This window comes from Ziziphus jujuba, chromosome 3, assembly GCF_031755915.1.
Source record: "Ziziphus jujuba cultivar Dongzao chromosome 3, ASM3175591v1".
Taxonomy (NCBI): Eukaryota; Viridiplantae; Streptophyta; class Magnoliopsida; order Rosales; family Rhamnaceae; genus Ziziphus; species Ziziphus jujuba.
Genome location: NC_083381.1, coordinates 31,148,722 through 31,162,957, shown reverse-complemented (window position 1 = coordinate 31,162,957; position 14,236 = coordinate 31,148,722). Strand labels below are relative to the sequence as shown.

The 14,236-nt window shown below is 33.0% G+C and overlaps 3 protein-coding genes across 3 annotated transcripts; 1 reads left to right on the top strand and 2 right to left on the bottom strand.

Moving 5' to 3' along the window:
• On the top strand, positions 1-2,695 carry LOC107423584 (magnesium-protoporphyrin IX monomethyl ester [oxidative] cyclase, chloroplastic). Its single transcript, XM_048477613.2, has 5 exons — positions 1-565; positions 1,034-1,098; positions 1,208-1,535; positions 1,844-1,942; positions 2,211-2,695. Exons 1-5 carry the CDS (start codon positions 98-100, stop codon positions 2,472-2,474), a joined length of 1,224 nt encoding a protein of 407 aa, XP_048333570.1. The 5' UTR covers positions 1-97; the 3' UTR covers positions 2,475-2,695.
• Positions 2,696-2,730: 35 nt separating this feature from the next.
• LOC107423582 (probable aquaporin SIP2-1) lies at positions 2,731-5,420 on the bottom strand. Its single transcript, XM_048477614.2, is given in 4 exon segments — positions 2,731-3,147; positions 3,255-3,281; positions 3,283-3,516; positions 4,978-5,420. Coding segments are annotated over 4 exon segments (705 nt in total). The 5' UTR covers positions 5,263-5,420; the 3' UTR covers positions 2,731-2,988.
• Positions 5,421-7,197: 1,777 nt separating this feature from the next.
• LOC107423587 (probable protein S-acyltransferase 4) lies at positions 7,198-12,323 on the bottom strand. Its single transcript, XM_048478314.2, has 6 exons — positions 11,863-12,323; positions 10,778-10,966; positions 9,960-10,268; positions 8,999-9,220; positions 8,301-8,878; positions 7,198-7,656 (listed from the first exon to the last, which is right to left on the bottom strand). Exons 1-5 carry the CDS (start codon positions 11,914-11,916, stop codon positions 8,303-8,305), a joined length of 1,350 nt encoding a protein of 449 aa, XP_048334271.2. The 5' UTR covers positions 11,917-12,323; the 3' UTR covers positions 7,198-7,656; positions 8,301-8,302.
• Positions 12,324-14,236: the final 1,913 nt, after the last annotated feature.

The window sequence follows — 14,236 nt, the reverse complement described above, 5'->3', positions numbered from 1 at the left end:
AAGCTTTTACTCCCCATATAATCAAGCTCCTTCCCTTACTCTCCCTCTCCCACTCCCCACAAAATCCCATCTTTGAAGCTTTCTTCAACGCTCAGCAATGGCAGCAGAAATGGCCCTTGTAAAACCCATCTCCAAATTTACCAATCTGTCCCCCAAGTTCAGCAACCCAAAGGGTTTCTGTTACTCCAAGTTTTCCACCATTAGAATGTCAGCCACCACTCAGCCTTCCACCAACAAACCCAGCAAGAAGAAAGCTGCAAAAACTACTGCAATCAAAGAGACCCTTTTGACCCCAAGGTTTTATACCACCGATTTCGATGAAATGGAGATGCTTTTCAATACTGAGATAAACAAGAACCTGAACCAGGATGAGTTTGTGGCTCTGCTTCAGGAGTTCAAGACTGATTACAATCAGACCCATTTTGTGAGGAACAAGGAATTCAAGGAGGCCGCTGATAAAATGCAAGGACCCTTGAGGCAAATCTTTGTGGAGTTCTTGGAGAGGTCCTGCACTGCTGAGTTCTCTGGTTTCCTTCTTTACAAAGAGCTTGGAAGAAGGCTTAAGGTATTTTGTCTTCTCTTTTCTTATAAATTTCTAGAGATTCAGTAGTGATTATCTTTGTCATACTAATTGGGTTTCTTAGTTTTCTGATAAGGATGAATATATTTAGTTATTTACATAGCAAATAGAACTCTGAATTTTGTCAATTGGGTTTCACCTTATTCTCTTACTTCTTTGACATACGAAATGTATCCAATTACTCTTGAAAATGTTCACCAAGTTTCACAAGACTATCATGGATGAAGAATTCAGGGTGTGCCCAAGGGATGGAGACATTTTAACTAACAGACAATTACTTTTTAATAAACATATTTGCAATTTTTTTTTTTTCTTAAAAATTGTAATGAACTCGTTTAATAAAGTGTTCTGGTCATTTTACAACTATGATGTGTTTATAATTCTTATAAAAAATCTTCAACAAGTTTCTGAAAATTCTTATTGGTTAATGATTATGGCTATTGATATTTGCAGAAAACCAACCCAGTGGTAGCTGAGATTTTCTCTCTCATGTCCAGAGATGAAGCCAGGCACGCTGGGTACGCACAACGTGTCTTACCCGCTATCTTATATTCCTCTCTCATGTTGTTCTATTTTGATGGTAACACTGTATGCATATAGATGGTAATGTTGTTCTACTAATTACAGGTTTCTGAACAAGGGTTTATCTGATTTCAATTTGGCACTGGACTTGGGGTTCCTGACAAAGGCTAGAAAGTACACATTTTTCAAGCCAAAGTTCATTTTCTATGCTACATATTTGTCTGAGAAGATTGGATACTGGAGATACATAACCATATACAGACATCTCAAGGCCAATCCTGAGTTCCAGTGTTATCCCATTTTTGAGTTCTTCGAGAACTGGTGTCAGGATGAGAACAGGCATGGTGATTTCTTTTCAGCACTGATGAAGGCCCAACCTCAATTCCTTAATGACTGGAAGGCAAAGCTGTGGGCACGATTCTTCTGCTTATCGGTAATAATGGCTGCTTACTTTTTACATAATGTGCATGTCTTAGGTTTGAACTCTTTTAGAAACCTTGGTTTTAATCATCTTCTGCTATATTTGTTACTATGAAAAGGATAAGGATAAAATTTCTAGTATTTGCTGCCACCAATTAGGTATGACAAAATTTGTGACGTGCCCGAAGTGAATTAAAAAAAATGGTGCTCAAGAGTTAAAATGATTAACCTTGAACTGTTCAACTTTACATTTTGTTAAAATATTGTTCATCTGTCCCAAAATTTTAATCTGCCTCTGAAACTCATACATATGATCTGCAGGTATACGTGACAATGTATCTCAATGATTGCCAGCGAACTGCTTTCTACGAAGGAATTGGACTCAACACAAAAGAATTTGACATGCATGTTATCATTGAGGTGAGCCTGGGTATCCATATAATTTGCTCAAGTATTCATGCACCATCTATTCATGTAATGAAACTACAACTTCATTTTGAATTTTTTGTACGGAATTCTGCATGATAAAGACATTATTATCCTTCTCTGTCTGCTAGAAAAAATCATTTACTTAATGTTTAGCATTTTGAAATAATTTTTCCTCTTGGTTGACAAAATGACACTGAAAATGAGAAGTAATCTCATTGACTTATCCATAACATTAAGTATTGAGAGTTTTGTTTTGCAGACAAACCGAACAACAGCTAGGATTTTCCCAGCTGTGCTGGATGTTGAGAACCCAGAATTCAAGAGGAAATTGGACAGAATGGTAGAGATTAACGAGAAGCTGATTGCTGTTGGAGAGAGCGAGGATATCCCATTAGTGAAAAACTTAAAGAGGATCCCAATTATTGCTGCATTGGTCTCTGAGCTGCTAGCGGCCTATCTAATGCCACCAATTGAGTCGGGATCTGTCGATTTTGCAGAGTCTGAACCACAACTAGTTTACTGATTTTTTTTATTTTTATTTTTTGGGTAACTTCTTGCTCATCCCATGTCACCTTCAATTTACGCAATGTTAGGACCAACTCTGTATGAAACAGTAGCAAAGTGTTATGATGAGTCTGCTTGTATTCTTGTAATGATTGAACAAATTCATATGCATATGAACCTATTCATGTATGTTTTCCACATTATGTGATCAATTTTAGTGCTCTCCTGGTTTATAGCTCATTTAATTTCTTTGTAGCGTAATTCTCTTGAGAGGGTAACACAAATTGCAATTTTGCATTTTCTATAAGCATTACTCACAATCATCTTGGAGAAATGAAAATTCCAAAATACAAGAGTGACAAAGAAAGAGAGTGAATCAAATTAATAACCACAGATACAATTGACCTAACCGATTTAATATACAGTTGGAAGTAAATTGCTCCAGTCAGATTGAACATATCCTATGCATCATTGCTAACACATACTGTCGTATTCCACTTTCTACATTCTGATCAATATGATGCCCGATTACTTCAGTCTGATTTAGCCTTTGCTTTTTCCTCTTTTTGTGGCCTAAACATCAACCTGAATGTCCAAACAGCAAGTAGAGTTGCCTCTATTGGGGCAAGCCAGTACACCAGTACATGCTCCTTGGTTATATGATCCCCACGAGCATAAGCCCACCCCATCACCTATAAAATCAAAAAGTTTTTAACTCAGTGATATTTTGCTAGTTAAAGCTTACCAGATAACTAAAACAGCAGATATTTTCAGGAAATCAATGAACATTAATACATACAGAGGCCGGGTTCATGCAACCGCCTGTATACACTTGATCCAAGTATCTGAAGAGTCAACTTGCATACACTTGAGATCCAAGTCTTCATGAAAAAACTTCCTGGGATTTTTCTTGAAAGCCCAAGGGAGATCATAACAATTGCAAAAGTCAGGATCCCTTCTGTCAGTGCACCTCTATGGATATCGACTTTCAATTGTGGTCCAACACCTACTTCAGGAAAGGTCTGAATTATGAGCCTGACCCCGGTAATAGATCCAAGTACCTGGAAAATGTATAGAAGACATACCGTAAACATAAGGATGGGGAAATAAGTGAACTTCAATAAAAGAATTAGGAATAAGCTATATCTTTTCCAAACCTCATCAGACTATAAATATGTTAAAAAAAAAAAAAAAAAAATCTTGCAAAGTATTTATTAATTTAGCACTGGCAAACCTAAGCATTTATTCCCAAACAATATAAAAAAATCTGATCAAATGTCATGTACGGTAATATTTCTTCAATCAATTTTTAACCTCAACTTTGCCATAACCATTTCTGCAGCTATATCATCACTCAAAACCAATATCAAGACTGCAGGAGAACAGGTTCCAGAGGGCTGGTAGAACATTATGTTTGAGGCTAACCCTATGTATTGCAGTGCTACAGTGTACTACGTTAATACATTTTATTGCTCACAACACTAATTCAGTAAGAACATATATGAGAACGGTTCACCGTCTTCATGCTGCCTTGGCTATAATGACTAGAGTAATGGATAATATGCAGGTTAATATGGTAATCATCACATACTTTGTTATAAACTGTATTGTATTCATACAATACTTAAAATGCCACTGGCTGACATTGACTTTGCACTTTGGTTGGTCATTCAATCAAGTGCTGTTTTTTTTTTTATTAGCTGGGTCAGGAAAAAATAAAAATAAAAATAAAATCTCATGGTACGATGGTTAAGCATGGGATTTCTAATACAGTTTTTAAATATATCTGATAAAGATAATTTCTGATGGGTTAGTACATTTAGGACAAAGAAATGATGTATCCCACTTCATGTATTCATCAAAGCTCTACCATATATAAATGGTGCCACATGTATAAATGGCACATAAAAACTCTATTGTAAACCTGCTCCTATATCGTCCAGCAGGCTAGAGGAGTTTTGATCATTACTTGGCTTGTTCTTTTGATAATTGCCTAACATGTTTGCCTCTTTGCATTTTGCAAAGCTTGTAAAAAAACAGAAGGAATAGAAGAAATTTTCATGGTTCTAATAAGGTTTCCTTTTAAGAGCTGAAATATTAGATCAAGAGCAACTCTATTTTTATGTATTGCTTCTTTTTATTTTTTCTTTTCTCCACTTACCGTTCCTTTTAGCAAAGAAGAGTTTGCTTCACCAAAAACAAATCTTAACAAAAGAATCAATTTGGACATAAAATCTGCTCTTCTATAGAAGTAAAAGTTCAAATTTCAGCTTCCCATATAAAAAGGGTAAGTCAGAAACCCAATATAGGCTCAAACCATTGCAAGTCTAGAAATGATATTTTTAACCTTTCACAGCAAAATGTAGGGAACAAAACGAAAAACACAAAACAATATATTCCAAATTATGTCATTTTCCCACGGTTTACATCCAACCAAACAACCATACAATCCAAAACAAACCCAATTCCAAAAATTCAAAAAAGAAAAACAAAAAACACAAACAAAAGAAAAGAAAAATTACCTGAGCTGGGATTCTTGCACCAACTGTAAAGATGAAGCGGCTAAAATCCCCAGAAAGAGCGGAAGACAAAATGGTAAGGGGATTATAAGCACCACCTTTGGTTACATTTCCCAAGAAAGCAAAGAAGAACATGTTGATAATATAGAGAACAGATTTGATAATCTCACCACTGGATTCATGACCCAAATCCAAAACCTCGTAAACAAAGATCTTAATCAAAGACCCTGACCAAGCCCACATGAAGGATATTATGAAATCAGAAACAACCAAGCCAATCCCACCCATTTTTCTTCGTCTTCATGCAAATACTTGATTGATTTTTGGGATTGGAATTTTTCCTTTTTTTTTTGGTTGCAAATGTTCAACGGCTTTTAAGAAAGATTATGATGAACTGGAAAAACAGAGGAATATGAGTTTGTAGGGGTAAAATTGATATTTTAATATTTATTTATTTATGTTTTTTTGGGTGTGAACAGGGGAAGAATGAAGAATCTGAGTTTGTAGGGGTCAAATTGATATTTTCAATTTCCCTTAATGGGAAAAAGTGGGACCCACTGCGAAATTTCTTTCTTTTCGACCGGTTTGTTGGTCTCTCGGATTCGCAGATTCTCTTTGTGGCGTAGCAGCCAAAAATTATTTATAACGCGTGGCCATTAATAAATCGACACGTGGAGTCAACGGTCGTCAAACCCGACGAGACATATATTCGGATCCTTTTGGTGATGCGACCATTTTAATTGGTCCGAACGCTCTTTGATATCCTCAACGGCGTTATTACGTGGCAAGCTCATGGAAAATGTAGAGGAAATTGATATAGCCGCCCCTTCTTTTCTCGTAAATTGATATACCAACCCCTTCGTTATATCATGGAACATACATGTTTTTTTACAAACAAAATTCATATGTGGAAATTTAAAAAGAAGTTATATACTTGAAATTTATAAACTTTTTTAGTTTTAGCTTTTGGTGACATTATAAAGTGTTATTGTAATTAATCCGAAAATGTATTATCATGTGGTTTGATCATATATTATTATAGAAAGTTCTTAAATTATATGATTTGTGACATTTAAATACTAAACTAAACTATATATTTTTTTTAGATAATTAAATTCCTGTGCTCATTGAAATTGTTTATGATAAAGACAACTTAAATTCCATTCAAATGGTTAGCAGAAACCACACGTGAGAGGCACTCGGCAGAGGTGGCCTAAACATTTATTTGGAGTATAAGTGCATGCAATTTCGTTTGATGCAGAAGCTCAAAAAGGAGCATCAGCTATGATCTAAATTTAATTTTAATTATCAGTGACCAAAATACTAATAATAATAAGTCAGTAACAAGTTGCACTAGAAAATTAGCAAACCAAAATGTAAATCCATGATTTTCATGAACGTATACCACTTAACAGTGAGGTTAGATTATTAGCTTCAAATAACAAAGGCGGGTCAAATAGCAAACAAATAACATTTTTTTTCCCCTGTTTTAATATGTAGTAAGTTGAATTTTAGAAAAAATAAAAAAATGGTCCAAAAATATAAACCTTGAATTTGGAAATATAATATATATATATATATATACAAACATATATATGCTGTTCATTGACTCATGCATTTAGTACTAGTTGTACTAGTAAAAATATATGGCCAAAGTCCATGGCAGCCTCATGTTCAGAAAGTAATCTTATGGATTATAGTAGTGTTTACATATTTTGAAACTCATTGAAGTGGTTTAAAATCCGTGGAGAAAAAGTATAACCACCAATATACATTTTTTTTAAAAAAATTACGCAAATTTTAATCGCAAAGATTACTTTATTACATTGGCTTCTATCTAGGATAAACTAAATAAATAATTACATAAAGTATAATTTATTTATTTATTTTTTTGATATAGAGGGTTCTCGGATTAAAACTCTAACATTTCGGAAGTAGATTTGCTATTAGGTTGTCTCTAAAAAGTACACATGCGTATAAAGTAGATCTTGGAAAATATACAGGTATGGCTAAGAAGTTTGGATTTTAAGAAAGATAAGAGTAATAAATAATGTTCTATGATTTTACCATGAACTAAAAAAAATAATTTTCTGATTTTTCAGAATACAGTTTAAAACATATTAATTTTCCAAATTAAATAAATTGAAGAGTGGTAGGTCGCCAAAATAAGGTTAAATGCATATTCAAAAAAAAAAAAAGAGGGTTAACTACACCTTGTACAAATGAATCAATCAGATTTGACTGTAAAAATTAATTCCCCAAAAAATATCTGATATTTATAAAGAAAAAAAAAAAAAAAAAAGGAGGTACAACAGCATTATGAAGGAAATCTATGCTCCATTATGTCACTTCGGATGTTATCATTTCCTTTGCAGATTTACCGCATTATTTGAAACCAAGACATTTACAACAACAACATTGACTCTAAAATCTTTATGAAGGGTAGATTCAAGCAAATGACCAAATCCTCAATCTTTCCCAGCATTAACCAATATTGATATGAATGTGCTTAACCTGTGTTTTAGAAAACCTAACAGCTATCTCAATCTGCTAGACTATGTATGTAAACTACAAAACACCGGAAAAAAAAAAAATTATAAATATCTGCTTCCAGGGATGTACAGACCTTAGAAAGATGATGTACAGACCTTAGAAAGATGTGTAGCAAGCAGGCAACCAAACCTGTGATTACAAAAAATGTCAATAAAAAATAGAACAATGAAATTCAAAAGGGGAATAACATTCAAAAGAACCATCAACAGTTCTATTTCACATGTGATAGCACTAATATATGAGCAAAGAAAGCAATTAGCCATTCCAAAAGTAGAATTAGCTCAATCTTGCACAAATATGTTAGGTGAAATTAAAAACAATGCAGAACACTTTTGGTGTGCTGTTGACTATGCTTGCTGGTTGGCAAAAAAGTACGAAGGAAAAACTAGCACTTTTGTTAATATTATTTATTATATTTGCCAGTTTAAAATAGTACAAACTAATGTCAAAACAAATAGCCTTTTCTTGACAATACATTCTGTTGTATATAGACAAAGCTGCATGATCTGTAAATAAAGCACGAGGAGCTCCGGTGTACATTTGTTTTCTGTGAGTACTAGGTGAAAGAATCGGCTATTTCAAGGTAATAGTCCAAATGATTAGTTTATAAAGGCCATAACCCTCCATGGTAGCATATTTCTTCTTGCTAAGATATCAATATACATATTTATATACTATAATTTAGATTCAAAGAACTAAATTAAGTGCTCAAAACCATGCACAAAATGTATACAAGCAAACGAACAATATCTACACAACAAAGGGAAAAATACCTTTATGTTTGAGTAACTGTTGTGGTTTGCTGAGAGCTACTTCCATCATCAGTTCCTTTAGAAGGTTTGCTGCTTTCAATTGATTTTCTCAATGTGTCTCCTGCAGGTAAGCTTTGTGCATACTCTCTAACTCCTCCATTGCCATTATCCAAACTTTCCTCGGGTTTTATAACTTCACCTCCACCTGTGGAGCTTTGTACAGATTCTTTTTCTTTGGGTTCAGCAGGAAATACTGATTTGAAAGAAGGTCTTTGTCCCTCTTCTACATTCTTGAAACTACCCTCAAGATCATCATAGTCCAAATTACGCAAAATATCTGGAATCGGAAAATCACTGTCCTGGTGAAGCCTAGTTCCCATTTCAATATCAATTTTCTCCTTTGAGCTCATAATATCTTCTCCAAGATTTGGAGATGCAGGTCCCACTGCCATATGTTCATCCTCCTTAACAAAAGATCTGAAAGTAATCATTGAAGGTGGTATTTTGGAGAACAAAGCATCTGCAATGTTTCTCATGCTTCCCTTGCTATATGGGTTTTCCTTCTTATCGTACTGGTATCGGAAGTTCTCATAAGTCGTCTGTAAGGAAATAAGAATTAGGGTGTCATCAGATAAGCATGCAACTGAGACACAGTCAAGCATGCAGAGTAAGGAACAGATAGTGTGCTACTTTTCATGAATTTTGAGAATAAAGGTCACCTGGCTTGTGCATATAAGATAGGTATGGAAAGCTGTGAGGCCGCCAACAAACCAGACAGCTATGAAGCAGTAAACTATGAGAAAATCTGCAACGACATCATGTATTATGGCTCGCCAAGCATTCCCATGTTCCTCAATGACAATGATCCAAGTAAAAGTGAAAACATATAAGCATAGGATGGTCGAAGTTGATATGAACATGAAAAAGAAACGGTAGTTCCTCTGCAATCAAATAATATCTCAGATTAGTTTCTAATCACAACTAGGATTATACAATTTGCAATGCATATGGATTGAAATTGCAAAACCCATTTTGGTTACACCACAAATATTTACCTGGTTCTTATTGTGTTAATTTTGCTTTTGTAATCATGTAAAATAGTTCATATTATAATTTCCAATAAATAAATATAATCAAAATCTCACTCATGATTGGTTAAATCAAGCAATTGTAACTGTTAACATTCTTTCCAAACGTTTAAGCTATTAAAAATTGAGCCCAACAATATATATCAAACCAACACAATGTGTTTTATATTTAACAGTATTCATTTTCAACAAAAAAACTTGGCCACTTAAGAAATAGTCAAAAAAGATTATCAAATTAACAAAAGCAATATTCACAACTTGTGATGGAAAAAGAGACCACTAATGAAATAAAATAGATAACGCTGAGCTTGAATCCACCATTTACTTCCTATCTCATCCAGCTACATTGCACTAAATCCATGAACAATCCAGCTACATTGCACTAAATCCATGAACAATCATTTTCTTGTTACTTCATAAATTCCGAAACAGTAAGTAAGATTAAGAAAGCTCATACACATTTACCAAATTTTCATTCTACGGTAAAATTGATTCCAGTCCAGTTTGTTGATGCAAGGAGCATAAACATGGAAAATAATATTAATGCTCTCAGCTTCATTGTACAAAAGGAAAAAGAAAAACTTAAACTTACTAGTCCAATGCACTGACCAACCCAAGGGCAATGATGATCAAATTTCTGGACACAGTTATTGCAAATGGAACAATGAGAAGCACGGGGTGGGCGATATAGCAAACAAGTGTCACAGTACTTCACTTTTACTGTGTGGCCACTTACAATGACCTCCTTTGTTCGTGGTAGCTTCAAATGAGGGGTTCTACCGTTAACCCACTCCATTGATGGTGTAGGCATATCAAATCCTTCATCTGGCTCAGGAGGACTTGAATTTCTAGGAACAATTCCAGGATCTCTACTAGAAGTTATTAAGAGAAAAATCAAATCCTGCACAAAGCTGACCTAATTGTTAGCTTATGCTTCAAAACTAGAAGAAGGAACCACTTTAAGCATAGAGTTACAAATTTTACCCTCAATCTGTCTTCAAAGCAAAAAACTGGGGGTCAGCATTTTAGCCATATGCTGTTATATGATTAGCTTAGTACACAAAAAATTTGGCAAGGAGCATTTAGTGACACTAATGTAACAAAATAACACTAGTATGGCTTTCAGAGTGTCAGGTGGTACAGATCTAGAACCTAAGAAGTTTTAGAAAGTAAGGAGTAATATTGAGAAAAATGATTAAAACTTAACATTACTGTAATTAACTACATAAAGTTTGACTCTAACAGAAGTTTGGTTGATGATAATCATAATAATAAATCTTTTAAGCATAATTGTGTTTAGGCATTTTGGATTGAGCCTATAAAGAAGAAGATCAAATCCATTTTGGATTTTGTTTAGGCATTCTTGTGGATGACTAATGCATCTGAAGATAAAAGAAACCAAATGCTTACCAACATAGTGAGGATCGAGCCTACAATGAATACAGGAAACCAAGGAACTTCCTTCTTGTCCTTGGTATTTCCTATTCTCAAATAAGCTTTTATACAAAAGACAACTGCGGGACCACCAATAAGAATTATGGACAGAAACAGAGATGCCACATCTGGACCAAACATCAATCTCCCACCGCAAAAAAATTTCTGCATAACCAAGGTAAAGCCATATCAGTGCAAATAAATCCATCTAGTGCAATTGCCAAAAGTTCAATTTCTTTATCATCTATCATCAGTTTGTACACTACATTTTGGGTGACAATCTCTTTATAATTCCTGATGAACATTCTTAATTGAAATAGCAGTTCACTTTAGCAAAGATATTATTATAACAGACAAATGAAATATACTTAATAGTTCAGGCAACTGTTAAACCAACTAGAAAACCCACCAATTATCAATTTGTTTATGGGAAGAATGTAAAATTAACATATAAGTGAATCTAGCTAAGAATAACCTATAATTGAAAAGTACCGACACAACTTAATCGCTAAATCCTACATGTTGACATGAATTCAAAGAAGCAATTAAGCTTGACTACGAGCAAAAATGAGTATCTCTGTCTCACATATCATGCGATATTTCTAGAATAGGAAAATAAAATAAGCTGTACCAAGAGACATTAATGCTGATAGGATTATAAAACAAATAAGAAGAACCCCATAAAACTGGAACCCCTATAACCATCATAAATATCATAGTTTCTATTTCTGCCCTTACTCTAAATTAGTAAAGCAATGTTATCAAGAATAACTGGACGTGTACACATAATCTAATCATGAACTGGGCATAGATACAGAACCAATCATGACAAACACAAACAGAAAAAATGTCCACCCAATTATACAAAGTAAATGAAAAATTCCACAATGAATCACAAGCAAAGAAAGTGTACAATTTTCTAAGTGAGACCATTTCATAATTTTCCGTTCCACAAAAGAAAGTTTAATTCAAAATGCATCAACCAATTCATTTAACGATAAAATAGTAGCACTTGAAAACAATGAGTAAATCCAAATTGCAAAGGATAAAAAGAAACTCACATTGCTTCCTTTCCAAACTTGGTAGAGCCTCTTGGGTTTGTTCCTTTCCATCATTAGAAGCTTGTATAAAGAGAACCCAGATTGTGATTTTTCTATTCCTGATCTTGCTTTATCAGAAATCCACTTCTTCCTCTTCCTCCACAAAGCCCATATCACCAAAAAAAAGATTTCAATACGAAAATTCAAACCTTTGCAACAAAAGGGTCTTCTTCCAGAAATTCAAAAATAGCAGCTAAACAAAAAAAATGTCTCGTTTTTCTCACTTTGGTTTTGGTTCCTGAAAGATGGATTATACCAAGAGAACAAGATTCCCCCTCTCTGTGTCTCTCTCATTTATTTTGTTTGTTTTTGTGAGAGTGCTTCTCTCTCTCTCTCTCTCTAAAATGCTGGCACCATAACAATGAGTTCTGGCGGATGTTTCAATTTCTCGCGTCTTTCACGCGCTTAACGAACATTTCATCGAAACAATTTTTGCATTATTCTATCATATTATTATTCTTTAAAAATGTTTTCGTTTCTTGTTTTTTTTTGGTTATTTATTTCTTTTGTTTTCACTTTCTTGTACAGTTTAACCAACTTACCATTTTGATCAGTTGTACAGCCAATGATATGTTTGGCCCAAAATTTGGCTAGCCAAAGAAACAACTATTTACTCAAAATTTAATATATATATATATATATAATATCAATATAATTGTTACGTGGGGATGATAAAAGGAGATTTTTGTAATTAACTAATTTATTCTTGTTGCAATTTCTCATTTGCTGTACTCTGTTTTTTTAAATGAAGGTAAAATTTATGCATATATTATATAGGCTTGCACAATGAAGAGAATGCAATATAATATTCTAGATTTATTATATTATTAGTGCCATGAAATAAATTAATTAATAAATTTTAAATAATGTTTGACAAAAAAAAATAAAAAATTAATGTTTAGCAAAATATATATTTATATAGTTTTTTTATTTATCAAATTTGTTTAGTATTCTAGAGTTTGTCCAGCATTTGACCAATACATTAACGTGCTGTCACAACCAATTCTTGTATGTAAACTTTGTCTACACGCTGTCTTTATTATTTATTTATTTATTTATTTTATAGATATCTTATTTCCTATGCTTACATACTTCTATCCTGTTTTTTTATTCATCGAGTAAAATGGATGTATTCGGAGGAGGATCCACAAGGCTCATGGCTCCAAAAAATTTAATTTTTATTCTTACTTATATTTGTTGCATCTTTAAATAAAATTAATATTTATCTCCTTTTATTAATCTAAACAGTTTCTTTGTCCCTTAAATTAGATAATTTATTTATTTATTAATTAAGATATCGATGCTACTTTGTATAAATATTTTCTTAATACCTTCTGGTTTTCTTTTCTTTTCACTTTTTTTTTTTTTAAATAGAACCTTTAGTTTAAGCATATAATGTATAATATCCAATTCGGCTATTGATATTATATTCTCCTGCTTCATTTATAACTAATTCGGGTTCTCTTTTTTTTTTTTTTTTTTTTTTTGGTTTTATTTTAATATAAATGAAAAATCTTAGATGTCTCCTCAAATTTATTCATTTACAAGGTGACAATTTTCATATTGACATATTACATTGTTTAGTAAAAAATAGAACAAACCAAAACAAAAGAGGGGGGAAAAAAAGGAGGTCAAACGTATATAAATATATAAACATATGTGTATATATATATATGTAGATACATATAAAAATTTTATGGTGTAAAAATTTGCACTATATAAATTTTATTGTGCAAAAGATATTGTCAAATTCTATGAAGTTCATAGTAAGCACATCTTTCCAGGATGGTCGCAAACAGAAAAAGGCTCAACGTAGGTAGAAGAAGGAAATAAAAACTACTATTCTTTTTTTTTTTTAATGAACAATAATAATATTAGTTTTTTATTTTTTATTTTTTTATTTTTTGGTCCCAGCGATGAAAAAGAAATTGAAAAAAGCATGCATACCATTATAAGGGGATACACCAAAAAGAAAAAAGAAAAAAAAGAATGACTGTTTTTTTAGTACTTTGGCAGCTGGTTCGTAAAGAGTTAGCGTTGGGAGTTTATAAAATCCTCGAACTTTTTTTATAAATATGAACAAAATCTCGAACGTCCCGTGTACGATGGTGTTTATCTTCGTGACAAAATCAAAGATATATTGAAGGAAAAAAGGATAAGAGATACACTCACCAATGTCATTATTCCATCTTTTAATCTCTTAAGCTTCACCACCGTAAAGGTCTTTTTATTTTATTTTATTTTATCTTATTTTTTCTGATTTAGGAGTAGAGTATTAATTAATTCGAACTCCATCTGAGATTTTTGGTCCGAGAAAATAATGATATATATATAT